Below are 13,890 nucleotides of genomic sequence, written 5' to 3' on the forward strand. Positions count from 1 at the left end.
AGAAATGTATGCAGGATATCTTTGTTGGTAATATGTGTGTATTTTTTGAGAACCTTTGGAGTTGAGCTGAACTCAGAGACACACAGACAGAAATGGGCCAGTCTGTCTGGAGGGGGGGGGGGGGGGGGGGGCAGTGGAGGGGTAGATGTTTGGATAGGGTGGAGAAATAGGAGGACAGTGTGGTTCACCCTGTGGCTGGTGAGGCCAAATGATGGGATCACCCACAGATGCATTTGCCAATGGAAACTGACTCGCTCAGAAAACCGATCATGTCCAGCCACCCGTGGATGTCAATAATGTTGGCATGCAGGTTGGAACACAGAATCTGATGTCAAACAGGCCCATCCTAACCAGCACATATTGCATATTCCTGTCCTTTTCCTTTTTCATGACTCTGTTGGTTTCATGGTCTCTTTGTCTGTCTTATGTCTCTCTGTCTCGGCCAGTGTTCCTTTCTGTCTTCTTGGCAGCTTTGTTTCCCTTCCTGGCAGTCACAGGCCATGTTTTGGCTTGCATTTTCATAGTGATGTCTTCATTTCAATACACCAACACCTGTTTTCTCCAACACCCCCCTAAACCAGTTTCCCCCTTCAACCTTCTTATTGAAACTGTGTCCTCAGAGCTGCCAGGCCTTTGCCACGGTCTTAGCGGACTGTGTGCCTCAGCACTGTGGGTTGGAGCGGAGGATTGCAAGGGTTTGTGGTTTTGTAGAGAGGGGCAATGTATGCCCTTGGGTGGGGAATTGGAAAAGATCGCAACAGTGCAGTAAGAGGACAGGACAAGGGAGAGGGGGAGAGGGATAATTACGTTATTTAACAGCTCAGGAAACTGCAATACAGTCCTGATAGGTGATTGAGTGTGTGTGTGTGTGTGTGAGGGGAAATCCTGCAGGGTTTTCTCTTCTTGTTGCCTGCTAGGCCAGCAGAAATGGAGAGGTAGAGACCAGCAATAGGAACACTACCTGCTCCGGGTGCTGAGGCACTGTTGCTCTGCAGTCATCATTTAATGCAAACCCTCTAAATGCTAACAGAGAGAATTTATTCTTTTCTTCTTTTTTTAACCAGCCCTGTGGACAGTTTGTCACTGCAACTGCCCTTGGTAATTCTTCATAAGCTACTTGTTTAGCATTGCAAATAAAATAGTATAAATCAAGTTATCTGCATGTGATCCATGCTATTTAGCTTCAGATGTTGGTATGCCCTTATAACCAGACTTCAATATCAACAGGGGGGACAGTCTTCAATGTGCACGGCACTCATATGTATATGATTTGCCAAGAGTGATTATTGACTTTTCCACTTGTGTATATGTAAGAGATAATGTCCAGACTTTTGAGTCCTGGAAGTTTGAGCAGGTACTAGGAAAATTCTTCTTGTGTTTGAACCATTAATTTTTCTCAGCCTTGACCTAAACTAAACGGCATTTTTGATTGACAATTGACTTTTGATTTTGCATTGCTGAATCTCAGGGTAATCACTGCACAAGGCCATTTTTGTTTTTACAAATATTGCAAAAGAGGGGTCACCCCTTTAATAATTTGAAACATTACTAAAAACCACTTTGAATGGTCATATACCACCTTGAGTGTTTTTTAGTGGGCCAGGTTTGTGGCAAAAAAAATCTATGTTGTGATTTAATTTTGAAGAACATGGAGTTGTTCATTCATACTCAGTAGGTGTAGGTGGCGATAATGCACCTTAATTTAGCTGGCATTTAGCATAGCAAAATGCAAATATGACAGAAAATATGAGCTTTCTTAAAAGGGGACAAACCTGTTGACTATTTTCAAAGACAACTGCGGCACTGTTGTTTTGGGATGTTTACATACTGTTATAATTTCTTACTTCTCTACAATCGGCAACGTCTTTCAATAAAAATACATTTAAATGGTTGAAAAATTAAAGGCCTGAGGCTTGACCACTCCAGAAAACCACTGGACCAAACCAGTATACATCTCTCTCACTTGCCGGTTAAAAATATCATTATCATTTGCCCTCGACGCAGGTTAAATGTTATGCTCAAACAACAACACAGCTGCTGACCAGTAGTAAGGGCTGTAGACTGACTTTAGCTCCGGTCAATGGGCCTGATCTTCCTGCTCTACTACCCCGATGTGAACAAGCACAGTGAACATTATGGTTTGGCATTATTCTGGTTTAGAAAACTAAGATAACAATATATGTAGTTTCTTTTACATTAAACTAGCAAAATGACTGGAGTAACATGTAACTGCATTCTGAACAGGAATCAGGATGTTAACATGGAAGGAGAAACAGTGGCTGGTGGCACAAGCACTGCTGACATAAGTAACTAGTTGACAAGAAACATTTGGCTATAGATCCCTAGTTTAACAGGCTAGCTTTATTTATTCTAACCTCAAGGGGGTAGAGAAGAATCTGGAACATATTGATTACTAAAATTGCATACAGAAATATGTTTATAAGATAGTCATCAGATTACTGCCAATGGGAGGTGAGATGTCTTCATCCCAGATTAAATTTTATCAGGTTTTGTACTCGAAACAGACTGTTATTCCTGCATAAACCAAAGCCTGCTGATACGTGATTAGATAATACTACTCAGACTTCAAAGTTATATAAATGGAAACCAGAACACTTTGCATGGCCATAGAATCTGTAAAGAGAGATAACTAACAAATCTTTTTTTTGAAACCTTGGTAGTTAAAACTAGACTCCTTCCACCCACTCATCCCGATACATTTCTCATGCAATTGCAATATTTAGACCTAAATAATAAAAGACTGCATTTTCAGCTTAACAAAACCGCTCACCATCCAACATGGCTGGAGATAAGTCCATGTCAGTTTTGTATACACAATCACGAGGTCATGGTGGTGAAATTTCAGTCATCTTCTGAAAAGACGAAAAAGTAGTAATGTGTTTACTGTCCACTGATCAGACAGAGATGGGAAAGGGAGGCATGAGGCAGATTATTTTTGCCTGATGTGATTCAATGATGCTATACCATATCACTACATCTTTGGCCAGAGGCTGCTGAAAAACTTGTCATGCTGCCAGCTTATCACCATTGTTATTCTGCCTGAGCATTTACAAATCCGCCCTCACGGACTAGAGTTTGAATGGAGGCCAAAAGCGAAGGTATGGAGATGTCAACTAAAGTCATAAGAAATATCAGCACTCTCTGGAGATTAAATTGCAGGCTAAATTAGATGCTGGTATTGCTTCTTGCAACTGCTGGCTCGAACCCCAGAAGCGTTTTTCTTGTTTTGTTTTAATTTGGGTTTAATATATCAAGGCCAGTCTCTCGAGATTGAAATATTTTTATTTTGCGCGACAGTGTCCTGTTCTTAAAGGCAATGACAGTGTGTTCCATGAACCAACAGGAAGCAATTGATTCCCTTCATCAATAATCTATTGGTCAGTTGCAAAATGTCATGCATAATCACATTGACAAAGCTAACATGCTCATGTGAAGCTAATATTTTGTTTAGCCTGCTAATCATTCCATTTAAGGCAATTAGCATGGTACCATTTCTTCGCAGTGTAAACGGATCAATCTGATGCGCTTATGTTATGTCATTAAAGTTTTTAGAATTAATTGGAGACACTACTGATGTACAATGTTCTCTCTTACAAAATTATACAATTTCAGTGTCATTGTGGTACAATATTTTCATGAATTGTTGTTCAGGGAAGTTTGAACTAAGTGCTCACAGATGCTCACAAATTGGCAGACCAACACACACACACACACACACACACACACACACACTCACATATATACACTTTATTAATCCCTGAGGGAAATCCTGGTTTACACTCTGTTATTAAAAACATGCTTCTCACACAGATAGGTCTGAAATATATGCAAATGCATACACAGGACCTGTGGACATGCATTAGTAGCGAAGTGTCAGGGTGGGGTTGCTACACAATGCCAAATAGTTAGCAAAGCAGAGCTATTGGGAGCCTGGTGCCTAGCTCAAGGGCACGTCAGCAGTACTTGGTAAAGTGCCCTGGCAACCCTCCAGCTACGAGACCAACTTCCAGTACTTGAGTCGGTGACCCTCTGGTTCTTAACCCAAGTCCCATCAAACTGAGCTACGCTGCCCAATGAGTAATCTCTCCTCCACACAGCGAGCACGAATGTTAAAAAAAAAGTGCTTGTGAAGTAAATTAGAATGCAGGGAGCTTTGATCGTATGCTACTTTTTAACAAGCTAACATGCAGGACAACATATTTTTTATATTTATTGGAGGGATATAAGGCACTTTTGCAGGTGAGCTGGAGTATTTTGAAGTATGTTGCCGTTTCAGTCTGAAACTTTGGCTTTAGTCAAACGCTCAGGAGCTGGTATTTGGCAAAATTCGATTTTATGTAAATATCTACTTCCACTAGCTACTCATAAAAGTACGGGATGCCATAGAGAAACCAAAAAGTACAACTGGCATGTTTACCTCTCTGAGCTGAAATTGTGTATTTTCTGGGACATAGCTATTGTCATTTGAGAACTCCAATCAATCAGGTGTATACATGTTCCAGACATGCCTTTTCATTCAAGCAGAATGGAGTGTGAAACAGTGAAACTCACTGCAACATCAATTTATCAACTCCTTGGCTGTGAGCACTTGACAATTACCTGTTGCATTACACTCAGTACAATGTCCGTTTAATGTCCAACTAAGAGTTTTGGAGGCTAAAACCTGTTTATTGTGCTCGTCAAAAGATTCAGTCATCATATTCTTATATTCAGTTCTCCCAGGTAGTGTCAGCATTTTCACAAGTGTCGTGCATGTGTGAAAGTGGCTTGTGCGTGAACAGATGTCTGGATGATGTGACGGCAGTGACGTGAGCTCCTGACTGACTCAGACTTTGTCACAGCATCTATATGTCCTTGTCATAGCTGAGAGAATGGCACTGACAGCCTCACTTAGTTTGTCTCTTTAAGCCAACATCACAGCAGAGATGGTGGGATAGTTAGCAAAGCAGAGCTATTGGGAGCCTGGTGCCTAGCTCAAGGGCACGTCAGCAGTACTTGGTAAAGTGCCCTGGCAACCCTCCAGCTACGAGACCAACTTCCAGTACTTGAGTCGGTGACCCTCTGGTTCTTAACCCAAGTCCCATCAAACTGAGCTACGCTGCCCAATGAGTAATCTCTCCTCCACACAGCGAGCACGAATGTTAAAAAAAAAGTGCTTGTGAAGTAAATTAGAATGCAGGGAGCTTTGATCGTATGCTACTTTTTAACAAGCTAACATGCAGGACAACATATTTTTTATATTTATTGGAGGGATATAAGGCACTTTTGCAGGTGAGCTGGAGTATTTTGAAGTATGTTGCCGTTTCAGTCTGAAACTTTGGCTTTAGTCAAACGCTCAGGAGCTGGTATTTGGCAAAATTCGATTTTATGTAAATATCTACTTCCACTAGCTACTCATAAAAGTACGGGATGCCATAGAGAAACCAAAAAGTACAACTGGCATGTTTACCTCTCTGAGCTGAAATTGTGTATTTTCTGGGACATAGCTATTGTCATTTGAGAACTCCAATCAATCAGGTGTATACATGTTCCAGACATGCCTTTTCATTCAAGCAGAATGGAGTGTGAAACAGTGAAACTCACTGCAACATCAATTTATCAACTCCTTGGCTGTGAGCACTTGACAATTACCTGTTGCATTACACTCAGTACAATGTCCGTTTAATGTCCAACTAAGAGTTTTGGAGGCTAAAACCTGTTTATTGTGCTCGTCAAAAGATTCAGTCATCATATTCTTATATTCAGTTCTCCCAGGTAGTGTCAGCATTTTCACAAGTGTCGTGCATGTGTGAAAGTGGCTTGTGCGTGAACAGATGTCTGGATGATGTGACGGCAGTGACGTGAGCTCCTGACTGACTCAGACTTTGTCACAGCATCTATATGTCCTTGTCATAGCTGAGAGAATGGCACTGACAGCCTCACTTAGTTTGTCTCTTTAAGCCAACATCACAGCAGAGATGGTGGGATGGGGGGGGGGGGGGGGGGGGGGAGTGGTGGGGGTAACCCTAGCTCTGACCTGGCCCGTCTTTGCCTGGACCGGTATGTTACTGCACAAAAGAAGTAATGAAGAGAATAGGAAGGACAGGGGAGGGAGGGCTTTGAAAAGCAGACATTTGAAGGAAGGATCAGAGTGACAGAAGGGGAGGAGAAAAGGGAGGGAGAATGGAGAGCAAAGGGGTGGGTTTAGGGGAATAGAGTTGCGAGAAAGAGAGAGAGTAAGGGAGGGTGAGATAGAGAGAGCATGTGAAGCACGCTGCCAGCGCTCTGTCGGTAATGCACTGTGAACAGGGACAAGCGAGAGAGCGACACACACACATTCACATACATACATGCTGCCTCTGTCACACACCATCACACTGTGCCGCTCTTTCACACACATACACACACTCGCTCACACGTGTGCGCTGAGGCTTAGAGGTGCCTCGTTTGGGAGACGCACTCTTTTTACACACATGGACTCACACTGTGCAGCCGGACTCTACAGAACCAGACAGGACTATTGTCACCCACCGGTGGAGACTCCCGAATGAGCAGCAGCAATACAGCATGTACCGTAAGGAATGACTACCTGCCAGCTCACCTCCCTTCCCCTTCACCTCATCTCCTCTCCCTCCCTCTCTGTCTCCCTCCATTCATTCACCCCTCGTTCTCCCAGCTGTGAGGCGGCATGCGTGGCTGAAGGACACAGCAGTGCGCTCTGCTGTGGTGTAGTGCGCTCGCCGAAAGAGTTGGAGTGTCCGATCCGATAGAGGGGAAATCTAGACTCAATGCACTCCCTCTCCCTCTCCTCATTCTTTCTGTGACCCCGTCTGTCTCTTCTTGTCCTCGCACTCTCTCTTCATGAATGTCACCTCTATATTGGGGAATAGTGGATTTATCATGTCTTTTTCTGGTCTCCTCTCAGGGTGCGGGTGAATGCAAGGGTTTTGACAGGAGAGCTTGAAAGACAGCAAGGAATCAAACCGTCCAGCAGCGTCCTTCTGCATCCCTTCATCCTTGTCCCAGCTTGCAGAGCTGATACCTCAGGTCGGACAGTCTCCACTTCTTCTTCAAATTCTTTGTCATCGCTTCGAATGAAGACATTTTTTTCAGGTGATGGACTGACCGAAAAAAGGAGCTGCAGTGTGTCCCGTCAGTGTCACTCAGGCGATTTGTGGAGAGTTGATAATCGGACATTATTCATCCCTTGACTGCTTCTCGCTTCTCGTCTTGTGGACTGTGCAGGATAAGGGGGACGAACAGTGATTTCTGTTCCAGCAGGCTTTCACAATGCGGAGAAACGTTCTGTCGCTGAACTCTTTTTGGCAGGATTGAGTCAAACTTCAGTGGAGCTCCAGGAGGGGGTATAAAGGCAAACTCCAACTGGGACAGAAGCATTGGGAGGTGTTGGTGACGTTCAGTGCATTGGATTTTGGGTGGATAACCAGATGACCGTGACATATGAAGGCTTAACCTGTACCTTTTTTTCCAACCAAAAAGCAAACTACCGGAAGATCATTTAAAAGCAATCACCCAATACCTGCATCAATTGTCAGTTTTGGGTGGGCCTTTGAGGGATCCACCCTTCTTTCCTCCACGACCTCCTCTTATTCCCTCCCTGTCCCTCTTTTTCTGCGTTGCTCCCCATCGCTTCGGTCCATCCTCAGAAGGCCCCTCCTCAGCTCTGCACCCCTCCCTCAGAGGTGCTCCGTCGCCCTGGGTGAGTGGGCAGGGGGGTGGCCCACGGTACCCCCCGACACCTGGGCGCCACCTAGCCGCAAGAGGCTGGTGAGGCGGCGGCAGGGTCAGCGCTGGGAAGATGGCCGCTCTTGCCAGCTCCCTCATTCGCCAGCGCAGGGAGGTCAAGGACCCCCAGGCGAACCGGCAGATCGCCAGCAAGCGCAAGCCCTGCCCGAAGAGCAACAAGTCGCTCTGCCAGAAGCAAATTCTTATATTAATATCGAAGGTTCGACTATGTGGCAGTCGAGGGAGAAAAATGGAGAAAAGACCGGGTGAGTTCTCGCAGGCCTTTAAATCTTCTTTTACATTTTTCCTTCCTTCCTTCATTTACACTCAACATCTTCCCCACTTCTTTGCTTCATTTTCTGCCTGTACTGGATAACTGGATTTTGATGGTTGACTTGCCAGACTACAGATTAATCCTCAGCTGTAAAGCCTCAATAGAGAACATCCCCAGCCTGTAATTTCCAGTGCATGACTTAATCTGGATCTGGGAAACATCCCAGTTCATCTTCCTGTTAGTGGTACACAACATGTCTTGTATTTAAACTAGCACAGGAAATGAGTATATAGCAGCTTCAAGCACACAGATTTGTACCATTGACCAGAAGCATGACCTAGCCTGTGTTGTCTGCAGGGATGACTTTTTTGAGGTGCCTGTCAACACGTCCAGACACATGCTGGTATTCTGCAAGCGCACAACAAACTTGGCTCATACATAGGGTGATTTACTGTGATATAAAAATGTCAAGCGGCGCCTCATTTGCAATTCTGGGGGCCATTATTCTCTCTGTGCTTCCCTCACAGTGAGGCCTAATTTGTCTTCTGTGTTTGCATGTTAAATTTAATTGCAAAATTATTCATTGAAGCTTAATGAGACAGTGACACTTGATTTGTGTGACGAGTGTGTCTGTGCTGCATATGGGGATTCTTTTTTTTTGACACAATCAGGCGAACACAAATTGATTTGTTTATATAATCGTTTATTGCATCGGTATTGTATTTCAGTGAGTGCTCAATGTTGAAACATTCTGTCTGCGGTCTTGGCTTAACCTTTTGTATGTACTTGGAAATATTTTTATTGTATAAAGTGAACACACCGAGTTATTGTACACACACACACACACACACCTACACACACACACACACACACACGCACACACACACACAAACAAGCTAGTAGTGGTACTAACTTGTTGTCCACTAAAATGATCTGTTTGGGACCTCATTGTCAAAGGAGGATTTTAGATAACTTTTGTCCTTATCATGAGCCCTCGGGTAACTGATTGCATGTCATGTCATTCAAAAGGTCAAGTTTTTTTTTCCATTTTGGAAAACACTCAGACGTTCAGAAAACAGATTTTTTTTTTTTCTTTATCCATCTGTTATCTATTAACGTTTAGGAAGTCGTCCTTCCTTAAAACAAAAAAAAACTAACAAAAACAACTTCTAAAAAAGTTATATATATATATATATATATATTTACCCCCCTCACCCCTTTAATTTTTCTTTTTTTAATGTAGTTTTAATTTTTTTTGTTTCGGTTCCATGGAAACAATTTTTTTTGCTTTTGATATTAGCTTTTTTAAGTTTCATTTGTGTTTTTGCTGAAATAGTTGTATTTTACTTGTAATCTATATATTTTATCTGTTTTCAATGAATGAGCTTGTCCTCTCTTTACTTGCAAGTACATAAGCATGCCTCTTCCCAACACGTGCAAATGTGTTTGTTGGTGTGTGTTCTGCTTTATTTATTACCATGTCGTGCCAAGTTCATCATGATAATTACTTTGGGAACCTCCAACATTGTAAGCTGCTTCCGCCATAGAAGTGGCTGCTCTCTATTGTAATTAGGGTTGTAAAATATATTGGACAGGTCATGGCTCTGCCAGCATTTGGGAAAAGGCCATGCGTGCATCAGACTCATTGTTTGAAACCATTTCCGTCCTAATGGCTTCAGTGCTTCTCACACTCTTATGGATTTATTATGCTAATTGTGGTATAGAGACTGTGGTTAGAGACACATTACCAGCTTTACCATTTCAGGTTGTGATTTACAGGGGTCTGAGTTAAGTACCGTGTGTGGCAGTGTGCGTCTTCATCATTCTCTCAAGGAGGCTTTTCATGTGTGTGTTCGCCATATGGAGGACACTGCTGACCCCTGGCAATGAGTGGGTGTGTTAGCTTGTGTGTGTAAGTGCGTATTCTCATCATGTGTGAGTATCTCCGTCCTTCTTTGAGCTCCAGCCTGAGGCCGCAGTTGACCCCAATGGCCAGGAATAAACGACTGGACTTCTCCTGAGCCATGGCCTCCACCTCCTCTTTCTCCCCCAGTTAGGGGCAGCCTGCCCACAGCTTGCATTCACTTGAGCTCCAACTGGTTTCCATTTTTTACTGGCATCTTTTGACAGTTGCTGACTTATTCTACCTCCCATGGCGTATAGTCTCTTGCATTGTCTTTTGGTTGCTTTCCAATATATTCTGACGGCTTCCATTTTAACCACCTTCACTTGGCTCTTGTCGACTTTTTTTTTCAGTAGAAATTCCACATATTCATTTCTCAGACACAAAGTAAGTAAAAACTGGAAAGATGAGATAGCAGGGACTACCCCAATGCTTGTAAATAAACATGCCGTCCTGTTTTCACTTCAGACAAGATGAATGAAAAAGAATGTCAAGTGACAAATTGTAGCATCAGTACCTTTTCAGCGTCGTAATTTATAATCTAAGACTAACAACATTTGTGCTAATAGACACAAGGAAAGCTTCACAGCATAATAGATGAATCCACTTATACTTTTATCATCATGTTTCCTTCCAATTAAGCCTTCTACATCAGTGAGAAGAGTCAGATTTACCAAAGACAGATATTTTGAAAGGAAAATAATTTGCAGCTAGGAAACAACAAGTTTACCTTTAGATTGGTTGCTGAAAGTTAGAACACAACACCAGCAGTAAATAGGCAACTTTCTGGGTCACTCAGGTACCACTTGTAATATTATCTGTCATGAGGCTTCACTGTTTGTGAAAGTGTCGATGAAAACTCGGCTGTACACAGAGGATGTTCTTTCCCAAGCGTTAGTTTAATATCACACAGCAGGTGGAGTTTGAATAAAGCAACTGTTAATACCACATGTGCCAACTGATTACTCACTAACTGAATAGGTTAATGATGTCACACATTTTGCACCAAATGCTGCAAGTGACTCAGTCCCTGTTAGAAGTAACACTATATGTTTGGAGTATCAGGGTTACAGACATCTGTTCTCATTTTCTGGCTCCAGTGCAACCCTTTCTGGAAACTGCTTTGAGTTTACAGGACTTTTAAATGATACCCCCAAAACCTGATCATATACTGCCACACTTAAGTACCACACTGAAAGTTTATGTATTTAGCTTGGTAATAATTGGGAAAAATCAGTTTGTGATTAGAAATATTGATAGAATGATTTTCTGAAATGTCAATAGAGGAAACAAAAACACTGCCCACGAGCATTGCCAGTGAATATATCATGACATAAGAATCCAATGATATACTCGGGCAAAGATATCAAGGGCTTGGCCTGCCAAAGACAATTGTCCTTTTTTTCATTAGATTTTGTTGAATTGCAGATTGGAAAGAAAAGTTTAATACTGTGAGAAGTGCATTCATAATACATGTACTACCCAGCTTTGAAAATGCAAAAGGGAAAAAGACTTATGTTAATATAATATTTCAAAGGTTTGAATCTGACGGGGAAAAATTGAACACTCAAGTTAAGGTGTCTGTTACTTGGGCTTGGTTGGTCACGTTATATTGTCAAGCCTTTTGCCATTTTTTTTTTTTTTTTAATGCAGTTAGTTGAAAAAAAGTAAATTTCTCTGATTATTTAAATATCCTCAAGATATGAAAAATAACTGTCCATATGGAACCCCAGCATGTGCCACACTTTTGGCGTCCCTCTTTAGAACAGTTAAAACCTTGAGACAAAAACCTGAGCCTGCACATCAGCGCTCCTGAGCTCCTGTTACAAAATTCTGCTTTTGCATTAGATGTCCAGTGTGTTGTGACCTTTTCCAAAGAGAACTGATGGCACCACAAACACACCGAGTTTCTGTTGTTGAGAGCGAGTATGTGTGTAGAGATGTTATCATGCATCGAACACTGCTTGTGCGTCACTGCATTGTGCAGGACACTTCAGGTTCCCTTTGTACTGTGAAAGGCCATTTGAGGCTGTTACTGTTTAGGAGAGGAGGGCTTGCACTTAAAACTTCGGTGTGAACTGTGTGTGTGTCCTTAAAACCTACCTGCCTCCAAGTGATGAATAGGGGGAAGTGACGCGTTTGTGTGTCCCAACCTGACCCACACACCTTACCTCTCTTGCTTCCACTCTTCCTCTGTCATCCTGCATCTCTCTCCACTCTTTCAACCCCTCACCTCTGTACACACACACACACACACACACACACCCTCTAACCCTCACCTAACCCATACTAATGATGCCCCAGCACTACAGCCCACTCAGCTTATAACAAGGTCAGCTTGCCCTGCACAAACACACACTCAGAAGCAAGCTAGCACACACACACACACACACACACCTCTTTGAAGTGCAGATGCACACAAGTGCATATATCTGTAATTACAAACGCACCTCCATAAATACAAGCATTAAAAAAAATGACACCTACACACAGAAACTAATAAATGCGCACAAACACAAACGAATGATTCGATTTCACGATTATGTACAGAGGGAGTGTGGAGGAGAGATAATTTCACCCTGGGTTTGAGTGTGTGTGTGTTTTCGTGTGTGCGCAAGCAAGGCTGATATGATCTAATGAGGATGTTAAGCCGTCTATGGGATATCAGGAAGAAACCCAAATAGCTGGTGTTGTCCTCTGGAGCTGCGGTGGAAGCCCCTCCTGTCGTCTGTTAACAGGATAGAATAACACTCGAAGTTGTGACTGCAGCACAGGGGAGGGAAGAGCGTTCATCCGGCTCGGGCAAATTGGTTTGTTTGAATGTGCGTGTGTTGTGTGGGCTCGCAGGAGAAGGTGACAATAACTGCATGTTTGTGTCAGAAACAAATGACAGCACATGCACCTCGACTAGACTCTGCTTTCGACTGTGTGTGTGTGTGTGTGTGTGTGTGTGTGCGCAAGGCTCATTGTTGTGCCGTGATTCATCAGGCCACACCAGCTCCTCTCATTAACACACTCTGATTTATCAATAACATGCGGCAGCGTTTGGAGAGCACACATTGACTGGGGGGGTGGGGGGGGACGATTTACTGCCTTGCAAACCGGACACTCCAGACAGGCTACATGAAAGAGAACTATGTTTCTCTCTCTCTCTCTCTCTCCCTCTCTCTCTCCTCAGCCCTCCATCGCTTTCTCCTCCCCCTCCCTCTATCTCACCTCCCTTTCTCCCACAGCCTCGTACGGCCCGTCCCCACACCACTCACTTATCTTCTCAAGGACATCTGGCTTTCTTATAACTGTCTCTCTCTCTCTCGCTCTCTGCCTCAGTGTCTCTTCCCTGCTGTGTCTAATCATCTCGTCTTTTGGGCCCAGTCAGTTAGTCAGTGGATGCTACAATGCCATGTTATGTAACCCTGCTTCTATTGTTAATGGATCAGCAGCGAGAGCGAAGCCTGTCTAATGTATAAAACTCTCCTCATTCAGAGTTTGTTTACCACTGTTGTCCTTCCTCTTGGCTGTGTACCTCACACTGCTTCATGATGTTAACGAGGGTTTCAAGCACAGGAAGACACAGTAAAGTCTACAGTATGGAGGAATTAGTTTTTGTTAGTCGAGCTAATTACACAATTTAATGAAATTGGTCATTTGTTCGTCCCAGTCGGAAATGTGCATCTTTTTGTTTCAACCATAGACCATAGGTTGAATAAAGATTGACGACACACCTTCTGTTTTCAAAAAAAGAAGTGAAAATACCCTCGTGAAAGGCACCGAGCACATTGGAATCGGAAGTCCGCACAGTAGAGAGTGTCTGGAAGAATCACTGTATTGACGTCAAACTCGTTCTGCTAGCGAAAACACAACCAGACACTGACGGTTTTGGAGACTTCATTGACTCAGGTGTTGGCATTTCATTTAGTCCTAATTCAGTGCGCCCAGCAAAGCAAAAGCCACATTGGTCAACTGAGCT

General features: G+C 43.2%; 1 protein-coding gene across 2 annotated transcripts in view; it reads left to right on the top strand.

The window, feature by feature from the left end:
* fgf11a (fibroblast growth factor 11a) overlaps nt 1-13,890 on the top strand; it is a 141,045-nt gene that overhangs the window by 35,980 nt on the left and 91,175 nt on the right. Inside the window, exons 1-2 of one of the 2 annotated variants that reach the window (XM_079371893.1) lie at nt 6,262-6,574; nt 6,926-8,012. In XM_079371893.1, the coding sequence (XP_079228019.1) occupies nt 7,820-8,012 (193 nt within the window). In that variant the 5' untranslated portion in view covers nt 6,262-6,574; nt 6,926-7,819. Of the gene's footprint in view, nt 1-6,261; nt 6,575-6,925; nt 8,013-13,890 lie in introns of those variants that run through there. The other variant, XM_079371892.1, reaches the window with a different exon arrangement.

This window comes from Symphodus melops (assembly GCF_947650265.1).
Source record: "Symphodus melops genome assembly, chromosome: 20".
In the NCBI taxonomy this organism is placed as follows: domain Eukaryota; kingdom Metazoa; phylum Chordata; class Actinopteri; order Labriformes; family Labridae; genus Symphodus; species Symphodus melops.